At 48.1% G+C, this 24,120-nt stretch overlaps 1 protein-coding gene across 1 annotated transcript in view; it reads right to left on the bottom strand.

Annotated features, from left to right (window-relative positions):
• The window catches only part of LOC311180454 (F-actin-monooxygenase MICAL2-like), a gene marked incomplete at both ends in the record, with an annotated part of 84,464 nt that extends 81,992 nt beyond the window's left edge, over positions 1 to 2,472 (bottom strand). Inside the window, 1 exon segment of the mRNA XM_084248309.1 lies at positions 2,209 to 2,472. Coding sequence (XP_084104435.1) covers positions 2,209 to 2,472 — 264 coding nt within the window.
• Between the last annotated feature and the right edge of the window lie 21,648 nt (positions 2,473 to 24,120).

Raw genomic sequence — 24,120 nt, 5'->3', positions numbered from 1 at the left:
CCTCCCCTGAGATTTTTTTTTGGTCAATATTGAGCAGAAAGAGAAAGATTCTAGCCTTTTGGGCCATGGAGCTACAAAGGTACAAACTAGAGAATACCAAGGAGGAGAAAATCTGTTTGCAGGAGGGAAGGATGGAACCAACACAGAGCCCAAGATCCCAGAGATAGACAACGGAGAGAGATGGAAGACTTTGAGTGTCTGGATATTTCTGTTTCTACCAATTAGTGATTCCCCTGTTCTGTTTAGATTAGTTTGAGTTGGGTTCTGAAATCTGCAGCTAAAATGGTCTAACAGTTATAGTTGTAGATTGCATTTCAGAGATACCTTCCACTCTGCAGGGGGCTAGGGGGTGTCAAGGTAGCTTTTATGAGTTTGCCCAGCACACATCTGAAATGTCTTTGTTCTTCCTCATAAGAAAGGCATAAAAATCCATGGGCAAGAATCACTCTTACTCAGCACCACTTAAGACATAAGTTTTGTTTTTCTCTTTATATCTCAGGCACCAAATGTGACTGCTAACCACAAGATGTGATGGCTTTTCTATTCAAATCATCAAAGCTTATAAAATAGGGGCTGGCCAGGTAGGCTAGGCAATCGGCTGGTGATCTTTAACAAAAGAAGGACATCTTCGTGTTGGCCATCTCCTTGCTGGCTGGCTCTCTCTGAAGCTCTGTCTTCACATCACTAGGGAGAGTCCCCTAAACAGCTAGAAACTGTTGGGTGTATGGGGCAATGGCATGTCCTAATAAAAAAAGTGCTCTTAAAGCAGTGCTTGAGAAAACACATTGAGCCGGCCACCCGACGTCTAGGGGACCTTTGAGAGAGCAAGGCCCACACAGACAGTTGCTGAGGATGGTGACACTTCGTAAGCTAAAAACTTCCTCTTCTTTATGTCTGAGGATTTTCCCAGTGAACTATGAACCCCGAAGTAGCAACTAGAAAGGGAGGTGCTGGGTGGGCATGGTACCCAGGATGCTGGTCCCACCTCTTTCTCCCCTTTTCTTTAACATTTTTATCTTCTCGGCAGGATGCTGGAGTTGGCAGGTGACCAGCAGCCCCACTTGGATGACGAGTATGTTCTGGGCTGGAGCCATCAGTCTGTTTGGCCCGATGGAATATTCTCCCTATACCCTGTAGAGGAGGGGAGCCCCAGGCTCTGAGGAGCTTGGCAGCTGTCTCCCCTAGGGCAGGGGAAAGCAGCCATCTCCCACGGTGGACGCAACCACTCCTCATCACCAAAACAAAAACACAACAGTCCTAATCGCCATGGAGAGTTCAATCCTCTTGTCTGGGATTGGCACTGACTAGAATTCCAAGGGCTCTGGCTGAGCTACCTCCTGTGAGGTCTAAATACAGCACGATCACTTTTAACCTAAACATACAGTCTGGACCAGGGCCTAGGGCTGACAGCCCCTAAAGGTCAGCCAGGAAGTCTTGACTTCTAACTGCCTGTTTGGTGGTAGGCATTTCAGAGACATCAGATACGTGATGTGCAGGTCAGCCCCATGCTCACTGATGTTGCCTATGGCCAAACAATGGGGTAAGCCATCAGCTTGTCGAGGGTTAATGACAAGTGTGTCTTGAGCAGGGAAAGGCATCCTGAGAAAGTGGAGAATGCAGAGGTGTGAGGAGGAGAGAAAGAGAGAAGGAAAAAAAGGCAACAAGGACCCAAGACACACTAGTCAATTGAAAGCTGGGAGGGACCTTCTAAAATGTTCGGAGGAACACAAATCTCAATGCATGTGCCTCCACGGAATTTAGGGTTGAAGTCCTAGAATTAGAGCAAGGTCACCTCCTAGTTGTGTGACCTTGCACAAGAAAACAGGCTTATTTCCACATTTCTTAAATGGCTCAAAGGACTACTGCAGATGTCCAGGAAGACCATGTACACAAAGAGTCTAGAAGCTGATCACAGAACAGTAGCTACTAGAAGTAATAACAGTGGTAGTAACAGTAGAAGTAAGGTAATGGCAAGCATTTGCTTCATTCCCTCAACTTTGCCTTGGAGAGGGCACAAGAAGAGCTGCTGGGGCCACCATGAAAACTCCCAACCAGGATAGCTACACAAGTACAGACAAATGAAACCTTCAACTGAGCTAAACAGGTAAAACACACCCATGGCTTTCAAGAACCCTAGGATGGCAAAATGATGCCCACTTCCTAGCCTCCCCATAAGAAGCATGGTAAAATAATGTCCCCGTTCCCTACCTTGGTGTTCAGACATGACTTCCCCCGGTTGTACTCTTTGTGGGATCCACGCTTGTCCAATTTGTACCACAGAGCCTTGGCCTTCCAGGTAGTCACCTTGGCCTTGAGCTTGGAATAAAAGTTTCTGTGGTCCAGAGGGTCCAGGTCCAGGTGCCGTGTGAGGATGTTGAAAGCCTGGAGGGTGCCTTTACAGGTGGAAGCCTGGACGAAGTTCTCGAAAACCTGCCCAGCCTGGGCCTGCTTCTCGTCCTCGTTTTCCCCCATGTTCAGGAGCCACGTGGAGCAATGGTGTGAAGAGGATGGAGGAGAACACCATGAAGGACCTGGGGGAACGTCACACCTGCAAAGGTAGGAGGTGGCAGAGGTGAGCGCCGTAGCAATGAGGGTAAGGGTGGGGAGTGAATAACTTTCAGAATGTACACGCATACTTTCTAACTGCCAGTGCTGCCCTACTTATAAAGGTCCTCCTCAGCACCCTACTCCTCTCCGTTGACTGAAAAGAACCCAGATCACTTAACGTTACACCTTGGCTGGCATGAACATCACCTGGCCGATCTTGCCCTGAGTCCAACAGTTCTAGAAGATAGAGCATCTTAGAAAACTTACGATTCTTGGCTCTGCAAACTGGTTGACTGATAATGTATGTACCCTAATTGCATTACATCAATGGACAACCCCCAAAATCAAGGCACATTTCTCCCTCGGCTTCAAGACCACCTCACCTATCCTTAGAGGTCAAATTTTAAACTCACTCTTTGTTAGTGACTAGAGGGCGAGGTCTTGCTCCTAAATTGAGGACAAATGGCAAGTTTCCAAAGCTTTTCTCTATTGCCAGTGTCTACCGGAAGCATAGATCCACCTCAGGCAGAAAGACAGAAAGACAGAGAGACACATGGGTCTCCTCCCAGCATACAGGAGCCTGTGCTTTGTCACCCTAAGCTGTGAGCTATTTGGAACAAGTGCTCAGCCTCATGGAAGGAAAAACGCGATGGGTATTCATTCACATCACAAAAATAGCTTGCCTGCGTTTTGGCATTGTCCTTTCTCTCTGCGCCACTCTAACCTCAGGCATTTCTTAGGAGTCATTTAAGTTTCAAAGGAACAAAAATAAATTAGAACTGATTTTCCAAGGCACTAGTTCTCCCCCTGCCCCGGAATCCAAAGCTAGTGCAAGAAGACAAGTGTGGAGGAGCTGAGGCTGGCCCAGCTGTCAGGAGGTCTTGAAGGGGTCTGTACACCGCAAGATACAGCATACAGAGGTGTCCCCCACAGACTCCTGGCAGCAGGAATTCAGCCAACACACAGGGACAAAGCCCTTGGGTTGGGTGGCTCTCCCACTCGCAGATGGGAATGCTATCATGAGTGCATTCGGACTGCAGACCATTCTTATCATGCTAAAAGCAAAGAATGGTGTTTGTCTTCTTCCTGAACAATGTCCTGAACACTTAGCAACAATGCTGCCTTAGCAAGAGTCATGCATCACCCTAGGTGCTAGGGGCCTAGCAAAATAGATGGGCTCATAAAGGGTATTCTACAGGGCAAGTGCTTGTAGGTATGAACAAAGTTCATGCAAGCTCAGAGCAGGCAGAGTCCAACAGGACCTGCAGAAGTCCAGAGAAACCACAAGACGAATTGCCAAAAATGCTACAACCTGATAAACAAGGTGAATTTCAAAATACAGGGGAATGGATGTTCCAGGCAAAGGAAACGCCATACAAAGGTGGGAGTGTATGGCAGAATCACAGCTGGTGATGGACTTCAGTCCTGGTGTCAGGACTTTAGGACTCATGACCAGATGTGGTGGGGTGTCCAAGGTGGATTGTGGGGCCTGTCTGCCCCAGGCCAAAGAAAAAGGCTGGCTGCTCTAGTGGGTCATGGGGTGCAGGGGAAGGAGCGGCAGGGTGAGAGAAGTCTTAGGAAGATGAGATAGCAGAGGGTGGGCAGGAGAAGAAGGCAGCAATGTGGCAGCCCAGGCAGCAATGAGGTAAGAAGCTGGAAAGCCAGTAGGAAAAGCAAGTGCACACGTGAATGCTGTATGGAGGCCTGGCCAGGCTATGCCTGTATGGAGCTGCCTGCTGGGGCAGACCAGCTCTCCAGATGCCAGACCCACAGAGACTAAGAGGTGAGCAAGAGAAGAGACCCCTTCCTCCCTTCTGTCTTTCTCCGAGCACACCTGGCACCACCTCAACTAAAGGAAGAACAGTCATCCCTGCTCTGGGCCTAGCCAAGCCCCATGCCTCCACAGGAGTCCTTGAGAGAACTTACCTGTCTGCTCTAGTCTCTGCAACTCAACAAATTTAACAAACTTGGGAAGCTGATGGGTAAGACGTGGCTTCCCTCACAGATGAGATCTCGGCTCCTTTAATGTCCGTGGTGCTCACTCTGGCATCACTCACATAAACACTGCCTCCCACTATGGCTCAACTCTCCCCCATGTGCAAGGCCTGCCACCCAGAGAGCGTAAACAGAGCAGGACGTGTGCTTTTCAGAGCCTACTAACATCCTCAGTCTTTATCTGTCTTCGGAACCACTTCCGTGCCTTGAGTTGAACAAAGGATGCAGGGGCTGATGAACAAATACAAAGCTACTCGGCTTCAGTTTCATGGCACAGTGATTTCCGCAGATGGGCAGGTGTGCAGAGAAAACCATGAGACTTTTGGAATACCGGGATCCAAATCTCAGCACGGCCCCTCGTTGCCCACGTGTCCTCCCACAAGTCCCTGGGTTCTGAGCTTCAGTCATTTCCTTTGTAAGAGACGGTGATACAGCGTCTCACAGGGATGTTGTGAAGGACAAGATGCAGGCCAGAGGGCAGAGCCTGGTCCTGGGAGGTCCTGGGAGCCGGAGAGTCAGGCTGCTTCTATCACACTGGGTCCAGACTGCTCCAGTATGAAAAATAGTTTTGTAAATCAGCTCCCAAGTTTCCAATACTTCCTTGTCTAAAATGGTGAACTGCTTAAAGGTATCAAGCCAGACCTGACTCCCAGGAATAATTTACAAACTGGAAGAACCTGTCTCCTTCCAACCCCAGCGGCCTCCCCTCCTCCCCCCAAAGAAAAATGAACAACTTAATCTGAGGACTCCAGTAGAAAGAGCCAAAGGTGGTTCTGAGGGTGCTGGGTGGGCGTGGGAGCTCCAAGAATGGGCCCTTATCTAGGGTGAGATAAGGGAGGTGGAGGGGATGACTAGACAGGAGAAGATAAGCTGCCTTGGACAGAGCCCCAGCAGCCTGTACCAGGCTCAGACCTGCCTGTCTAGGTCTAATGGACTAGTCTCAACCTCTAAAACCAGCTTTCCCATTTAAGTCAAGGGCCTTAAAAATGCTTGCAACAACCACGAGGGATAGTTTTCCTCACAGAACAACAGAGGAGTCAGGGCCCGGCAAGAGGCGGGGTGAACCGGGTCCTTACTGCTAGTCGTGTGACTTAGCAAGTGATCTCATCTATCTGCAAAATGAGCAATGCTTCATGGAGCTGTAAGGAATAAATTCCGTCATGTCTACAATGTGCTTAGCACCTGGAAGCCATCTGAGAGCCAGTGCTTATTCTTCTGATGGCCCAAACTTAATCAGACCAACAGGAAGAATAAGAGGAACACAGTGGACCAGTAGGCCACTAAAACCAGAGGCCATAGACCCAGCAGATCTGGCTTTAAACCCATTTTTTAGATTTACAGCCTTGGACAAATCACCTTATGACTTTTCAGCTTCCTGTATATATAAATAAAGTGGGTAACTCGACGAGGTAGTTTTGGTCACGAGTGAGAAAGGCTAACTTAAGAAGAACTCCATGAGTCTGTGTCTGAATTTTAAGCCTTTCTTCCAGAAACTAGGGTGTAAGACTTTTGAGGGATACCTTTCTCCTGAAGGTGAAGGATTGGTTAAATCAGAGGATCTTGGGTGGTAGGTCTTTTAAAAGTCTTCCTGTCAACTACCACCCAGTTGTTGCCTTTTCTGAGTTTGATATGAAATATAAATAAAACCAACTACCCAGAAATATGAAAAGTTTCAGTGTTTTCTGGGAAGAAACAAGATGTGATGCTTTAGTTTCCAAGAATAGCTTTGAAGCAATTTGATTTTTGCCAACTAGAGTCCCTTATTTGTGGTTCTTCTGCTCCTCTGCCTATGTGACTTCATGAGTCACAAAGCATTCTCTTTCCCTGCTTCTGGCTGCTACAAATTAAAACTCAGAGCTTCGGATTGCTGGAGACGGCACTGATAATGGGCTTGGCCCGTGGCACTTGGGAGACGAGCTCAGGGTCTGGGCAGAGCTCCTCAGTCCTTGTCCAAGTGAGAGAAGGGGCCTCCTGGCCCAAGAGTCACTGGTGCACATGAATTTAGGGCTCTCGCACCTTCTCCTCTCATCCCCATCACAGCATGACCATGTAGTGGATCAATGATGAAATCTACAAAAACGTAAGGAGAGACACTGGGCAGACCCTTCCTACAAAGCAGCAGTTGGGCCCAGGAGAAAAGATCAACCCTCAAGCCACCCTCAGGGCTCACACACATGAGCCTTGTGTTTACTCCAAAGAAAATATAATAAAAAGCCAAATCCCCTTGCATTGACAATGCCAAGTCGCCCATTCAAACACCTCCCAGGTGCACCTCACCGAGGGGCAATCGCCAAGTTTTCTCCATAATGAAATAGAGCTGTTCACCCCTACAATCTGGCAGGCAGGCAGAAGGCCCCACTTCCATGCCTCACACACAGAAGATGCTCAGTCACGGCTATCTGGATCCCACCCCTGAGATGGGGCAGGTGCCAGCCAGGGCCTGGGCAGTGTGAAATGCCTTCCCCACAAATTACACAGGCCAGCACAGGGGATGCCGCAGACCCCATCTTCTCACCCAGTCCAAGGACGTCGGACTTTCCATCTTCCGGGGCCCGCAGCAACTAACTTGAACCAAAGGGGCCACTCCCAGAGGTGGAATGAACTGAGGGCCGCCTAGTCCTCCCTGCATCTTTCTTCCAGCCAGGAGACCCCTGACTTCCCTTGCTCACATCTCCAATGGAGAGCACGTTACCTCCTCTACCTGGAAGAGCCTCAGCAAGATCAAGTCATCTTCATGGTTGCCCAGGGACAGCCATCCTGCCTCTCCAAAGGCTGATCCCTGTGCCTGGCATTAGCCCTAGAGATTACCCATGGAAGTTAAAGTCCCTTCCACGTGGGTAAACCCAGTGGTATGGTCTCCTCTGCACACCCTCTGGAGCCCTAGCAGGAGAAGCTGATGAAAACACGCCCAAGTTCCATCCTGCCACAGGGCCCAGACATGGCCTGTCTGTACTGTCCTAGACAGAGAGCTCTGGGGACAGTCTCCAGGGAACACGGGTCCTGGCCTTCTATGCTGCCTTGCCGCTGAGAGCCCAGGGTCACTTGGCCCTTTTCCTCCCAGCCCCAGCCCTCTCCCCACTCTTGTCCAGTAGAAAGTTCACCCCACTGGTCTGACTTGAAATGACCTCTCACATTCCTGCTTCCTCACTCCCATCTGCTTCCTCTGGGAATCACTCCCAGTAATAGATCCTGAGACGACCCCTTCTCTCTGCTCTCCCCCTCTGCCACACGCCGCCATGAGGCAGAGACGTATATGCTAACCAGTCACCGCGCCGGGAAGGAGACCCGGCTCTTTCACTTGCATCATCCTACAGAATCCTCCCAAGGCTGTGGGGGAGGATAGACTGTTTCTCCCTCTTGACTCTAAGAAACAAGGGTCTTGAAAAAAAATTAATTCCAAAACTTGCCCATCTCATTTTCCTAGAATGCAAGAATAACTTTGCCATGTGTCGTTGCTATTGTATGTGACATGTGTGTGCATGTATACATGCATGTATACACACATTTAAAATCTTCTTCTATCATGGTTTCTAGCCAGAACTCCACATCTCTGCTTATACTGCTAGGCCTCCCTGAAGGCTCTCCAGGAGGAGCAATGCTTTTGAGGTGGGCAGAACTCTGGCCTAGGCATGAGGAGACAGGGCCTGCCCTTCTCATCATCCACATGAGGCACTTACAGTCACACTGCTCACAGGGTACCTGTGCCCTGACCCAACCCCCCACATCTATGATCTCATTGAACCACCCTTGCTTGGTCACAGAAGGGAAGGATTTACAGGGGTTGGTAACCTCACTGTCCCACAGGTATGGAGTCAGGATGCTATGCGAAGAGTCCAGTTCCATCTTGCTTCCAAATCCGTGCTGAGCTGCCCATCCATAAGCCATGTAGATGAAAATAACACCTCTGCCTTTGCTAAAACACCATGTAAATTAAATGATTCAAGCTCTATAGTCTCTGAAGTTCTCTCAGGTCCCAAGAATCTACAAATGTCAACAATAGGGTGTGGTTTCATAAGCTATGGTGCAACCGAATAATAAAGTACCGGGCAGACCTTTAAAAATATTTATAAAGACATTTAATCCACAGGGAAATGCCTATGCCCTAATGGAGAGTGAAAGAGCAGGGGACAAATGCAGGGTCTCAATCGGATTCCAACTCCATAAAGTAGTATCTCTAGGAGAAGGAAAATAAACACTAACAGCAAGTGTGTGTGTATAGTGCTAATTCAGAGGATTTTTATTTTTAGCTTCAGGTTTTTCTGTATTTCCCAAATTTTCTACCAGAAGCATGTACAGACTTCATAACTCCCTCCTTCCAAGTCCAGGAGTCCTCTCCCTGCCTAGAATGCTGGTCTCAGCAGCCGGAGATCGGCTTCTGTAGCTTAACTTCTGCAGGGCTACTGAGAGCTTGGTCCCCTGGGCGCTCCCACACTATCAGTGCTATTTTTCTCCAGAATAGAAAGGACCATCCTACAAGAAACCCTGGCATGGTGCCTACTTAATGACTGGCTTACATTTTCCTAGGTTAGGAATAAGCCCTCCAAGGCTGTGTACCTTCTACAGCGCTGCTCTCTGCACCACCGGCCCTCAAGTCTGGGGAGGCAGGTCCCTTTCCAAAGAGCCATGCAGGGGGATGGGGAAGATGTTATCTTTGACCCAACCTCAGGTGTGCCTGTGGGATCCCTTGCCAGTGAACCCAAGAAGGAAATTTGGGTACCTGGTTATGAGCCAGGAGTTGACTAAGTAACATACACCTCCACACACACAATGAACCCACCTTACCAACAAGAGTTTAGCAGCCTGTTCTGCACGTGCCCTGATTCATCATGATTGCACATTGGGTGCCCAGAAAAACCGAACTCTAAATTTGAATTCCCAGGAGCCCAGCCTATCTCAAAACTAATAGTGGAAGGTACCTAGAATAAGCAACTAGAAAGAAGAGTCTGGTTACCAGGGCCTGGGGGGGATGGGAATGGGGAGTGACTGTTTAATGCGTACAGACTTTCAATCCAAGATGCCAAAAAATTTCTGGGCCTGGATGGTGGTGATCTTTATACAATAATGTGAATGTGCTTAATGCCAGTCAATTATGCTTAAAAATGATTAAAATGGTAATTTTTAAAAATATATGTTTTCCACAATAAAAAAAAATTAAAATGCACATGATGAATAAAATATCACAACCACTACCTAACAGTGGGAGCTGCCCAGGACCAGAGTAAAAAATGTTGTGACCTAATTAAGAATGAAGCTCATTTTCTAAAATGCATTGAGTGAAAATGTAGTAAGCAAAATAAGCCATTAGACTAATGCAGGGAACTTACTATTTTTTATTTGACCCAAATAAATTTTTAATCTTTTTTTTTTTTTTTTGGTAAGTCATCTAGGTCTATCTTATTCTTCCTTTCAAATCTCATTTGACCCCAGGAAACCTATGGAAGCTCCACTTTGCCAAGTTCCAAATGTATCTTTTGTTCTGCCTTCCCTAAGTGACCACCACTGACAGCCCCTTCCCCATACTCCCCACCCCCATGACACCTGTGAAATTTCTTTTAACATTATCAGAAGGTTGGGGACCAACCCCATGGCCTCAGGCCCCAGGGTCAACCATACGCCCCAGGTAAGCACCTGTGTTCCGATGGCCCCTAGACTGTGTACCAGCAGACAACAGTTACTTGAAAGCAGGGAGCATTCTTAGAGGTGTGTATAGGTTCTCTAAAAGCTCCCTGTGGATAAGTCCAGATCATCAGATCTGTACAGCAGGCCTGAATGAGTGGTAACAACAGCTATGCAGTCAGATGAGACTTCTGTTACTCAGAATCAGGACTTGGCATATTTTTCATTGACTAACATTAATTTCAGGCTCCCTGGGATGAATCCTTTTGATGTCAGAAGAATCCTATTGTAATGCAAAAAAACTTCCCCATTAAAAAGCAATGTCTGATACATCATGTACCATACCTGTGTGAATGTGAGCTCATCTTTACCTCCACTAAGTCCTAGTCTTCTCTTGAGGCCCCTCTCTTCTAGAATCGCCCCACCTCACTGATCCCAACCTCCCCAAAATGGGTTGGATCCCTCCCACAGTATCCTGTATCTTCCATTATAGTTAGTCCTTCTGTATTGAAATTAATGTTTTACTTCCCTACTTCCGGCTCCTAGCAAAAGACCCTCTCTATATGGCCTATGCCAAGTGAATGAAAAAATGATGTTTCAACCCTTGGAGACATAATAATCATTGACATTTCATGAGCATCTATAACATCCCAGTCAATGAGTCCAAAGCTTTATATTTATTAAAGAAGTTAATCATTGTAACAAACTAAAGCATTGTTAGATACTATTATTATCCCCATTTGTCAAAGAATTAGGAAAGTTTGCCATTTGCCCACGGTCATGTGGCCAGAAGTGGAGAACCTATAACTTAAAGTACCATAGCCAGAGATCAGAGCTCACGTCCTTAACCAGCACACCCATACGGCACCCACACAAAGTAGGCGGGGCCAGAGGCACAAGCACTGCCTCACACACCAAATCAGGGGCCATGTTCCCAGCTCCAGACCCTTTAACTCACGATACTCCCTTCTTTCATCTGATTCCAAATGCTGAAGTCTGGGGTAAGGAAAAGGTCTTGCTCTATCAGATGAGGACAGTGGCCAACATGCCAATAAAAACAGCTAAGAGGAGACTTTTCAAGCCTTGGTGGGTCTAGTAGATACACACCGGCCTGCTCGTTCCTCCTGGGCCCTTCTTTGCAGCTGTGGGAGCTCAAGTGACCAAGTTCAAGGTAGTGGAATGTGAGAAGAAGAGATGTACACCACTTCTCAGTCCCACCCTTAAGAACCTTCCATGGGTGATCTCCGCCACCCCTTCCACTTCTGCCAGAGCACAGCAGCCTTGAAAACCACGTGCTGAAGATGGCAAAGCCAAGAGAAGAAAGGCCAGACCCGCTGGATGCCTGCTTGGAGGAGAGTCCTCTAGGACCAGGAATATGTGGGCTTTTTGTAGGTGAGAAATAAACTAGAGGTATGTGAAGTCACTGAGAATCAAGGGTTTATCTGTTAGGCAGAAAACATCACCTTACTAACAGAGTAGGTAAAGCACAGCGAGGTGGCCCTGTCACACTTGCCTGTTTCGACAGCGTTCCCTTCTCCGTAAGAAGGAATTAACATCCCACTCACGACCACTGTGGTTGTTGACCAAGTTCTAAAACAACCAGTTGTGTCATTTTATATCCTACCTGCTATCAGGACCAAATTATCCTGAAAAAGTTGCTGGAGCCCAGAAAGACTTCCTGCTCCTCTCTGCCCCTCTACTTAAGCAACTCCCCCCACCCCACAGAGATAGAGATATAAATACCTTATGTTAACAACTATGAACCAGAGACACTCTATGGGGGGTGGGGGGCAGGGAAAGGAGGGATTGGGGTCAAAATAAGGGGGTTGTAATTGTATGGGGAATATAAAAATAAAATTTAAAGAAAAATAAACTAACTAACTAAATAAATAAATACCTTATGTTGAAAAAACACATTCCTTCTCTACTTGACAATGGAATAAGACAATAAGATGGACAGACGAGCACCTTTCTTTGGTTTCAGTAATGGCTCCCCCTATCCCCCTCTTCCGCACCCTGCACCCCCACTGCAAGTTTCTAAGTCCCTGCAGCTGGTATGGTGTGGTGTGGTGTGGTGTGGTGTGGTGTGGTGTGGTGTGGTGTGGTGTGGTGTGGTGTGGTGTGGTGTGGTGTGGTGTGGTGAACACTGACTTCTGAGTAAGTAAGCACTCCCCAGAGCAAGTCATAAACAACAGAGTCCCTGTGAAAATCAAAGGAGGGTGCCTCTCACACGGCGGCCCCACAGATGTGCTCATTAAGTGTGGTTCCAGCACACTGCCCTGGGGATAACGCCCAACACCCCAAGACATGCCAGGCCAAACCAAACCAAGGCAGAAAGTGGTGCATTTTGAGAGATGACAAAGGTGGCATATTTTCCCCTTAATCTACCTCTTGCTGAGGTGGGACAGCTGAAAGCATGTTTTCCATGGCATCTTTGCTCAGCACGCCCTTGAAGGAACTCCCCAGGTGCACCTTTGTATCTGGATGGCACTACATCTCCCGACTTGCTGAAAATAGGCCTCAGGGACTTGAATCCTAGTAATTAGTCTGGAGGATAGAGAGGGATGTTGGGGAGGAGGCGTAGAAGTCATGGCAAAGTGAACTTGAAAAGGATTTTCGAGGATGCCTGCTTTCAGTGCACAGGGCCACACCCAGGGCATGGACAACCTCAGCGCAGACCCTGCCCCAGAAGCTCACAGCCATGTCCAAAATGCCCTGTTTTGAATAATTGTGCCAAGTGACCACATGAAAGAAAAGAAAGAAAAGAAAGAAAGAAAGAAAGAAAAGAAAGAAAGAAAGAAAGAAAGAAAGAAAGAAAGAAAGAAAGAAAGAAAGAAAGAAAGAAAGAAAGAAAGAAAGAAAGAAAGAAAGAAAGAAAGAAAGAAAGAAAGAAAGAAAGAAAGAAAAGCAAGCAAGAAAGAAAGAAAGAAGAAAAAATTCATCACCTGACAAGTTTGTGAATTTATCATTGTGAAGTCTGTCTCAAAAGTTGGCACAAATTCAACCAGAGTTAGATTTCTATTTGCTTTTAGTGGAGAAAACAAAATGGCACTCCCACATCCTCCCTTCACAGCCTAGGTTCCAGGCTAGTACCCCAGCTATCTCTACCCCTCATCTCCACTTGCCCTCAGCCCCCCCTGTCTCCCTCCACTCTCACACACGGCCCCGCCCAGGTACCTGTTCCCAAGGCTGTCACCAACTCCGTTGCCCAATCCAATCATCATTTCTCAGATCATCTTATTCACAGTTGCTCCCCATTTTCAGTCTCTGCATATTCACTTTCTCTAGATGTCCCCCAATTTCTGCTGCAAGTCAAAGTTCTGATGTTTACCCTCCTGTTGTCAGAAATCTGAGCACCACCACAGTTCAACCAGCGTTCACCTCCTGTTGACCCACCCAACCATCCCTGCTGCATTCCGACCTGTATTCCTGTATTTCAGCTGCTGATTACACATCTCCCCTGAGACCTCACACATGGTCAGTTCACCTCCCACCCCCACATGCTCCTCCTGTGCACCCGCAGCCTGAGTGCAGGGCACCGTCTGCACCACACTTTCAAGTCACCTTGGAATCACCTTCTCTGGCCACTTTCCCTCATCCCACAGAGCTGGCCAGTTCCCAAGTCCTGTCTCCTCAATGGCCCCATCCACTGTCCAGTTCTTGCTCCCCACTTTCACCCAAAAGTCATTAAATGCCTTTCCTGCATCCCCATCACCTCCTTCCAGGTCACCAGCCCTTTCCTCAAACAGCTGCCAGAGAGATCTCTATGTCAAAAATGCATACTTGGTCAGGCTTGTTCCTGTTTCAAATTCTTCAACAGCACACTCTTTAGATTGTAGATTATAGAGCAACCTATATCTAATAGAGCAAAGCAAAACCACCCCCGATTCGTCCTTTGGCTACTCTCCAGCCTGCCCAACCCCTTGTACTCTGTATTGACTGAGCCATCTGCCAGGCCCTGGTAAACTCTACTTTCATACCCCCCCCACCCCAGGCCATTGTTTATGGTCCCTCTGTCTAGAATACCTGCCCATCCAGACTCTGGTCAGTCGGTGAGATCCAGTCATCAATTACACTGAAACATTAAAGGTGGCAGTGTGTCAGGGGTCCCAGTGTGGACTCTGGAATCAGGCAGACTCACCCACCACTTACTAGGTGTGTGAGGTGATGAGTTATCTAACCTCTTTGAACCTTAGTTTCCTCATCCATAAAATGAGGATAATGACAGTGCTGACCCCATTGGGTTATGTGAGAATGAAATGCAATCATGTGTGGCTGGGCAGTATTCCTGGTTGCACAGATCTTCTTTGAAGCCTCTCCTTAGCTCCCTCCTTGCCCTCTTTTCCCACACTGTACCCTGTGGAGGCCCTAAGGATGGTTTCACGTATACTGTTGTATTTGTCTTCTTGTGGGTCTGCCAGTGTCACCCAACTGTGAGCTCTCTGGTACTAGAGGTCACACACCCCAGTGTCTGGCACCTGTGCCTCTGAGGATGGTAGATACTCCGTAACCACTACTTGTGGGTAAAATCTAATCAAAAGCAGCCACAAAATTCAGGTTATGTGATAACGTGAATTGTGAAAGCCTTTTGTCTTTAATCAGCTCCAGAAATGCTCTAGGAACCTCTCAACTAGTCTCACGTCCCATCTTCTGTTCCCCATCTCACCAGTACCATTGCTCCCTGTTCACAGGGCTTTAGGGCTCTCTACATCCCACTGTTTAAGTCCAAACTCTCCTGCTGGGCTCATCAGCCTTCTCCCCCGCCCCATCATAATGCAGCCCATATTTCCTTATTAGGCTCAATTCCCAGAGGTATTAGGGCTTCCCTAGGGCTGCCTCAAGTATGCTAGTCTCTTCAGAGCTCCACATGTGGTCTCTGCCTCCCCTTTTACCCCTGTTTAAATCTCACGCATCCTCTGAAGCAGAGTCAGGGCCTAACTCCAGATCTCCTATCCACCACCTCCTATATAGCTGTCTATTCAGGTGATCAACTTTGAGTGACAATTATCGGTAAGGGCTGCAGTAGAGGGGACATCAAGACATGTGGGCACAGACACAAGACAGAGTGACAAACAGCCTGGAGAGAAGAGTGGCACCAGAGCTAGATCTTAGGGGATGAGCTGGATTCGTCAGGTGTAAACCTTCCCCCATCCCTTACTGACCTCTCTTTCCCACACATTCTTTGAACTCCTGGAGGCCATGCCAACGATTGCCAACCCACCTCTACAGCAGATTTACCAGGAACTGTCCAAAAATACAAGATCCTGAGCCCATGCCAAAATAGGGTCTCTGCAGCCTGAAGTCCAAGAAGAAAACGTTTTTAACTCCCCAGGAATTCTGTGGATCAGCCAAGTTTGGGAATCACTAACCACATTCAACTCTATTCATTCCATTTCCTGGGAACCTCCATTGTGAATGCCCAGTGAACAAGCTCTGTCTCCCCACTTTCCCAGAGATTACTGTCCGGTGAATGGGGTGGGGAGTGGGGGAGACAAATGATTAGAACATGGGGTCATACAGGGCATAGGCCAGGCCATTTGGCACTTCATTTGTGCCAACATGTTTTCTGAGCATTGATCTTGTCTGGACAACACAGTTGAGCCTTGAACAACATGGGCTTGAACAGTGTGGGTCCACTTATACATGGATTCCACATGCACACATTCAATCAACATCAGCCCATGTTGGCTGATAGAACCCATGTTGACAGAGGGCTGACTCTAAGTTATAATCCAATGTGAAACTGCCGGGGGCGAAGGGGTGGAGTGGAAGGAGAGTGGGTGTCCTAACCCCAAGTTGTTCAAGGGCCAACTCTGTAAGACTTCTTAAAGAACAGGCCCATGCCGTTTGTTTCCTGTTTCCCAGAGTACTCGGCGCAGTCTAAGGATGCAGGTGGTCTTCCACCAATACTGAAGATTGAGGTAACTCAACTTGTGCTATGCCCCTTTTTGATGAAGTCACTCACTAACAAGTTACTGATTTCCGTGTTTATAATTTCAGTGCCAGCGTAGCGTCTGCTCCTAGTAGGTAGGTAGGCTTGTTGAATGAACATCCACCAGTAGAAACCTGTTTCAGGAGGGATGGAACAGCTCAGACTGCACCACCTTTAGAGTTCACTGAAAAGATTTCCATAAATTTTTTCATTTGAATTACAGACCTTCAATTTCAGGATTAATTTCCTGATATGATATGTAATTATACGGGCTTTGTTGTTTATATTGTCATTAATGTTCTTAGCAATGTAAATACCTCCCTGAATCTCAGCGGTCCCTTGGCCTCTTGTGGATGTGCCAGGGTAGGGGAAGGGGAGACACTTACTCATTCCTTCCATTAAGTCCCCCACCCAGACAGAAGTCCTGCTAGCCACACCCCTCACCCCAATCTCTACATAAGGCCCTATAACCACATGCAGCCTTTATGAGCAGGTGTGTGCACCTGCATGGGCAGGTGAGCCCTACCTGAGTCAGATAAGCCTAATGGACTGTTTAAAGGCTGCCAACATGTCAACACACTTGGGAAGCAGTGATCTGTGATTTAAATGTAAAATCTCCTATGTTCAGAGAAGCAGAATGACAAAGCAAGGAGTTTGGTTTGGGGGAGATGAGTGCATTCCCGGGACGTTCAGCCAGGTGGGCAAGCTGGGGTAGCAGGCACATGGACTCTGCCCCACTTTTCAGGGGGTCTGCCATTCCCAGAGGGAGGTTTATTGTTACTGTTGTTTGCTTGTATGTTTGTTTTAAGCCCAGAAAACAGGACTTATCATCTTGAGAAGTCTCATTTCTGGAAGTGGATCAAAGACCATCTGGTCCTCCCTCCAGATCCCAGCCTGGGAGCTGGGAGGGGGTTAACTCCCTTTGCACCAAGGATCAAAGGATCATTCCTGGAGTGCACGCCAGATCCTGGACAGCACACAGGCAATTCAGTCTGAGACCCGGTTACTTCTTTCTGCTTCTGCTGGAAAGTGGGAGGATTTGCTTGCTGCTTAGTTATCTGTTCATCCTTTTACCGCATGGACACTGATTACCAGGTGGCAGGAAATGTGCTAAATGACCACAGCTTAGCAGTTTTCAGATGCAACCTCAGGGGAACAAGTGGGCTGGACACTGGCAGGGTGAAACCACTGAGAAAAGAGGTCTTCGCTTCACCAGGGGGTTTCTGTCCATGCCAAACACAGTTATCAGGATGCAGTCCAGATGTCTGGGCAGAAGTGAGAGACTGAAGGAGTTTGGGTCACTTCCTTATTGTGAAGGAAGTCAGAGAATTATTTTCCCCAAGGCTCTTTAAAACCAATTAAGATCCCAGCCAGTAAATACAGAAAGGTCTCTCTGATAATAGGGGAGAGCCAGTCCCTAATATACTTAGCTGCTGAGTAGATTTTACAGGAGATTATTGGCTTGACAGGTTGTACTTCACCTTCCAGGACTAGGGTCCAAGAATCAAGGTTGAAAGTCCTGTAACATGTGCCTTTTGGTAACAGCCACAGGGGTGGCGTTGAGGGTAAAATGGCAACACTAAAAGGCCGTGCTCCTGCGAGCTCAGAGATGCTGGACAAGCACTGCAGAACGAGCAGTCGCCATGACCATTCCCCATCAGTGAGTCAAATGTCCCTCTTGACAGCAGGCCCAGAGAGCGCACTGGAGGAGGCGTGACGGGCTCGTGGATTTCCTGTAGAGGTGAGGGAGACAGTCTCCCGACATTTCAACATAATAAATTAGTATTGGCTGAATGAAAATGCTGACCTCTTTTCTTGGTGTTTGGACTTATGTTCTAAAAACATACTAAATTAAGCAGCAACTGTCCAGAAAGAATGTTCTCTGTCCTCATAAATGAGTGAAACCCGGGGACTACCAAAGATGGACTGTGATAGGAGATCAAGAGCCACGGGCTCCACGTCCCCTCCTCTCCATGGAGTACATGAGCGGCCCAAAGCTCCATTTCCAAAACTGATTTCCTGGGGCAGACCTCAGCAAAGAGCTTGTTAAAGAGGAAGAGATAAGAGTTGCTGGTGGGCTCTCATTCATCCGTCCTCTTCCCATTATTAAAAGCTGATATGTTGAAAGATTCTGGCTCAGCCTCATGGCAAATAATCTACTTCCTGGATACTCTGGCCTTATAAATATTATCCTCAAAAACAGTGACTTATTTTAGTTGGTCTTTATTTTTAAGCAGCCTTTTCACCCCACACCCCCAGCTCCTACAGAATTATTATGTCTGGAATGCAAAACAGTCCCTGGAGAGCAAGTCTGCCCATGAACTCACAAGGGCATTTGCTATCAGCTTATTTGGCAAGAAGAATCTGAGACATTCTAAACATGAGCTGTCAGCAAGGCTGGTCCCTCCCCGAAGCCTTAGCCCCATCCGTAAACACCTCCACTGGCACGTGAGACATGGAACACAGAAGATGGACACATGCTACCTGGAAACAAACCCCATGTCCGTTCCTATGGGGAAGCTACCACAGATCCTGGGGAATTCATGCCTGGAGAATCTTTGCTGGTCCTTTTGGCATTTCTTTCAATGACTCTCACGTAATTAACAAGGGTTATACAATGCCATCAGCAGTCTGGTTCCAAACCCCTCCTCCCTCCCCAGCTTATCTCTCAACTGAATGTTTGTTCCTCTACCCTCAGCTAAGAAGAAAACATGCACAGAACTCCTCCTTACTTCCAGACACCTTCACCTGGAGAACCCTCTGCCTCCTTCTCTTCCTGGCACTCTCCTACCCATCCTCCAATACCCAAGTCCCATAGCATCTCCTTGTGCAGTGATCCCTGCATGGTGTTCGCGCCTGAGTGCTTCCAGAGCAGTGGTTGTCTCTATGACAATGCTGAGACTGTGGCTGTGACTCTGTACACAGACCACACCACGAGCTCCTGGCAATAAAGGGAATAGGTCTTCCTCTCCTTTGCATCCTCTCAATCAAGTCCAGGGCCTGGCACTTGGAAGCCTCATAATCAATGCTTGGTGCTTCAATCAATGGCCTGCCCACTTAGCCCCAATTCTCCCTTCTCTGTGCAGAGCAGTCCTGTGACATGTGGAACGAGAAAAGCTTTGGTGCCAGACATCTTGTATCTGAGCCTTGTGGGACATGCACGAGGTATTTAACTAACTTGCCTTCATTTTCTCCTCAGTGCAACAAATTGCCATGCCCACCATTCAGAGGATTACACGAGGGGGAAATAAGGTAATATATATATTTATATACTTAATGCCAGCCTAATTGAAAGCTCAAGGCACATTTCTTTGAGCTGAGGAGGAAATGCTGAGTCAGATGGAGTCCCTAAAGAAACGAATGAATGAATCAATTCCCTTCTGGTTGATGTGCCATCAACCCAGAGATGGGTGGCGAGCCTCTATCCCAAAGTGCCCTCTCTCAGAGTAAGAGGCAGGGTGGACAGCATTCCACTCATGCTCTCAGCTTGGGATTCTCAGACCTGCTTAGTCACAAAGGTGATTTTTATCTGAATGACAAATCCACAAGATGCTGTAACTACTGAGTCTGGGCAACCATATCCTTCATTTCCTGTCTTAAATCAAGACAGGAAATCTATCTTTCACCCCAAGATACACAGTAAAACAGAAAAATGCTGACTTAACAGCATTAAGTTACTAAGTGCAGTCAAACAGCCTGCACCAAGGCAATAGCCTTCACCTCTCCATGATGTTCCCATGCACCCATGTTTTTATTAGGTCTCAATAAACAATGAGGTGGGGGCAATGGAGATCTATAACACCTGAAACAATCAAGCTCAAGGTCAAATAGAGAAGGAGCAAGTGTGGTGGTTGGACCCATGCGAGGCAGCAACATAGTAGTGAGGAAAGAGCCACTTCATATGACTGTTATGCTGACTGGGGGGTCAGGAGACCTGGCTTCTCTCTCAGTTCTTGCACCAGTTGGCTTTAATGGATCTGGCTAAGCCATGTCTCCAGGCCTCAGTGTCATAACTCATAAGGGAGGAGAACTAGGTTAGATGATCTGTGAATTCTTCCAGCTTTAACACTCTACGGTCCCTTCCCCTTTCTTATTGTCTATTTGAGCATCTCTTAGCTCCCACTGGGCAGCCATCTGCCAACACTGGGACCTTGATTACTCCAGACTGCCTGGTCATTCCTGCCCATGAAGCCTGGCTAGCGGAGAGGAGGGTAGTTCTGGGGTCCTATTCTTAAGGACATATCTACTACCCTCTAGTCAAACAGCTCACCAGAGTCCAGGCATGCTGGATCCTCAAGAGCTTGGCTATTACAACAAACCTAATCATCTGGGTTGGTTCTTTCCATTCAAGGATGTCCCCCACTCCCTTCCTATACCGATACGCACAACTAGGATCCCGGTGTTCTTTCAGAACATCAGATGCTTTCCCATGTTGCTTGGCAGAAGACTAGGGCAGCAACAGGCACTTCTTATCTGCACAATGGCAAGCCTCAGGGTGGGGTAAGGGAGAAGTGGCAAAGCAACAAAGGTCAGGAAAAAGTGCGTACACCAGCAAACTCCAGCCATGTGAGGAGGCGGTCACTTGGAGAAGATGGTGCTAATCTGAGGACAGAGCGGTCACTGAAGTCACTGAGAAGGCTAGGAGGCGCCTTTAAGATGCTACCCAGCCCTCTTTGTCTCCCTTATTTCCTTAATAAGAAATCTGAGGGCAGGTGGAGCTCTGGGGCTGGCACAAGACTGTACAGATAAGCAGTGATCAACTGCCCTAGAACGTGGGTCTTTGGTCTCAGCCCACTCTTTTTTCCACTCTACTCTGTTGACCTCAAGTCTAATTAGGTTGTTCTAATGAGGTCATCTGGATCCCCTGCAGATTCTAAGCAACATGACCCATGTGTCACTTAGGAACAAGCAGGCCCAGAAGATATTTTGATAACTGCCTCCCCGATCCTATACCCCATGCATTCCTTCCCAACCTGACATGGTCCACTTATTCTTTCCCCAGTCCTTGCCACAAAATCTTGGGGAGTTCAGAGGTCAGTGAGAAGGGAGAGGTGAGTCTTCCTATCCCCACAGAACCCTAAACATCTAAGGTAAACCCACAACTATCCTCCTTCCTTGGACCAGAGGAGGTGATAGGGGAAGAGTGCAGGAGGAGACCCAATACACCGCTGCAAGCCTGACCTGGTTCCACCAAGAGTCCTCGGTGCAGGCAATTAGGTGGGTCATCGGAAGGTTTCTGACAACAAACAACAGGCCCTGCCTCTGCCAGGGACCTTTCAGAGATCGGTGTTTGACAGAGCATCTCATCATCAGGAAAAAGAAGCTCTGAGTAAAAGACTCAAGGAATTAATTATTCAGTGTGCATGACCCAGTTCCTGGAGGTGAGGCTGGGTGAGAAGAGAATGCACTGGCTCCTTATCGTAGCAAGACATTCAAATACTTCACAGAGTAGTGTTCCTTTAGCTGCCAAACAGCCAACCATTTATGGTTAAGAGTGGTCCCCCCAAAAATTAATTAATTAAAAGAAGAAGAAAACAGAAAGAAATAGCCAAAGTTCACTCACTCAACAAATATTTATTGAGCGCCTCTAAGTCCCAGGTCCTCTGGGGATTTACATATGGTCGGAGTTTAGTAGAGTAGAAAGATCATGGGATTTATCAACAGGAGGCCTGGATGTGTCCCAGCTCGGCACTTGGGCAGCTATATTTGCCTGTGCAGGTCAAATTTCTCACCTGTGAAATGGGAGCAAATCAACCTGCCTTATGAAGATGACATGACCTTTACAAAATCTTAGCTGCAGTGTAAATCTAAGGTGTAAACAGTAAAGATATAACACTTTCCCTTCCCTAGAGAAGTTTATACCCTGGTCATATTTTGGATCATGATCCAAGGTACCTATTTGGCAAACATCACATTCTCTGTAATTTGGCTGAATTGGAGGTTTTACCCTGCCAGTGGGGCAGAGCCTGCCGTTGTACCAATCTCCTAGTCTGTGTGCCCAGGAAGTTGCAAGAAGGGACAGAATATAAAGGGCAAGAAGGCCAGCACACCTGGCCCCATCTCAAGCTTTGACTGACTGAAGACCCAGGAGGGGGGAAAAACAACTAAAATGTCAATCCCAAAGAAAACAAAACAAGCATTCATTCGAGTACAAGAGGAAAGAGCCAGTCATAAATGCACACTCCCCTCCCCACGCACGTTTCAGGCAAGGATGAGACTTACTGTCCAGTGCCCAAGCCTCCTGTCTGGATGACTCCAGGAAGTGAGGGAGATTCTCAGGCCAGAGCAGGCTAATCAGGATCTCTTTGCCCACAATCAGAACAATTGGAGCAGCTTCAGTTGCTTCCCCTTGATCCAATCAACCCCTTCATCCCGCTGTCCATGAATCTCAACAGGGACTCCTCACCCCAGTGAGTCTTTGGAGCCCACCAGGCCAGGCTCTAAATACCAGACCTACCTGCCTGCTGTTCCTCCACCTGGGCTTCCACCCAGCTCCAGCCTCTTGGCTTAGGGCCTGATGCTCCCCCTCACCATCCACTCTCTTCCTGCTTCCCTCTGCCCCCACCAGCCCCTGCAGCTCACACCTTCAGGCAAGCTCCTGGAGGCAGGCCCAGGTTTCCTCAGCTTTACCTTGCCTCTAACTTGGAACATTCTGTAAATTCTTCACGCTCCTGTAAATGCAGATTGATGTCCTAAATGTTCTCTGACGGCTGTATGCAGAAGGGAGGCAGTGGGAGCGTGGAAACAATGCCAGACTGGAAATCCAGGGCCTGTGTTCCAGTTCTCCACTTGGCAACCTTGAGAAAGTATCTTCAGTTCAGGTCTCAGTTTCCCTGTCTGGTAATGAGGGCCTTGCTCACTAAATAATCTCTCCAGTTCTCTCTAATTATAAAATCTGGCATTATAGAAACCAGACCAGACTAGGTCCCAGGAGACATGGGTCCTGATCCTGACTAGACTCCAGCCTGGGGCAAGTTGGTCGACAGCTATAAAATCAATGGGGATGTCCTGCCAACCCCTCCCAAGGAGTCCCCAGCTCCCACGACACCCTACACCCTCCCCTCCCCCAATCCTCACCTACCCCTATCTGCCCCTGCCATGAGGCACTGTGATATAGGTTCATGCGTTATATACTCCTGATGAAACTTCAGGGTTTGAACTCCTGAGTCAACAACAGCTGCTGACCCCCACCTTGTACCTGGAACTGCGTCACTGGATGGCACTGCAAGGCTCAGACAGGAAGGTGGAGCACAGTTCCTGCCCTAGAAGTTCCCACAGATGGTGGCTGAGATGGACAAAGGAGCAGACTAGACCACAGCTGGTAATGTCCCTGAGGTGTGAACAGAGCACTGTGGGTGTGTAGAGGATAAGGAGGCACCAACTTTGCCTAGGATGCTTCTCAGGGGGATCAGCATATCTGGATGTGGAGCTCTGGCCCACTAAAGCCAGGGCAGAGATGAAAGTAGAAAAGGGACCGGCAAGTAGGGCTGAGGGCCCTCAAGAGCCAACAGTGATGGCCTGGAGAAAGGTCTCTGGGGGCAGATGGGAGGGGCCAAGGAGAGCAGTGATTCTTAGGACAGTTCATGAGGGCAGCTACACAACACCAAGCCATCCTCGCCTTCTGCCTATGGCAAGCCTGCCAGACCCTCAGTCTCCACGGACCTGCTGAATCTACAGGAAGATGTAAGCAGGGTTGCCCTCCTCAGAATGGAAATTAGGTAGATGAAGATGCTACAGACACAATGTCAAATTATGGCCGAATGGTCCACAGCACTGTGAATCACTCCCTGCAGAAGCTGCCTGGCTAGATCCCTGGCTTGGCACCAGATCTGGGTGGCAGGAGACAGAAACATCAGCAGAGCTGGGGCCAGAGTCAGGACAGCTGAACTGCGGGCCTGGCTTAAGGGAAGAGGGAGCAGAGCTCCCACCTGCCCACCCAAATGTCCCAAAGCTACACAGGCCTTTCATGTCCCCAACCACCTTTCAGTTTTGACCCCTGTCTCCCTCCCGTGCTGGGAGGGCTGTGCCAC

Source organism: Talpa europaea (genome assembly GCF_964194135.1).
Source record: "Talpa europaea genome assembly, chromosome: 1".
In the NCBI taxonomy this organism is placed as follows: domain Eukaryota; kingdom Metazoa; phylum Chordata; class Mammalia; order Eulipotyphla; family Talpidae; genus Talpa; species Talpa europaea.
Note: the sequence above shows the minus strand (reverse complement) of the source record. Positions and strands in the feature narration are given on the sequence as shown.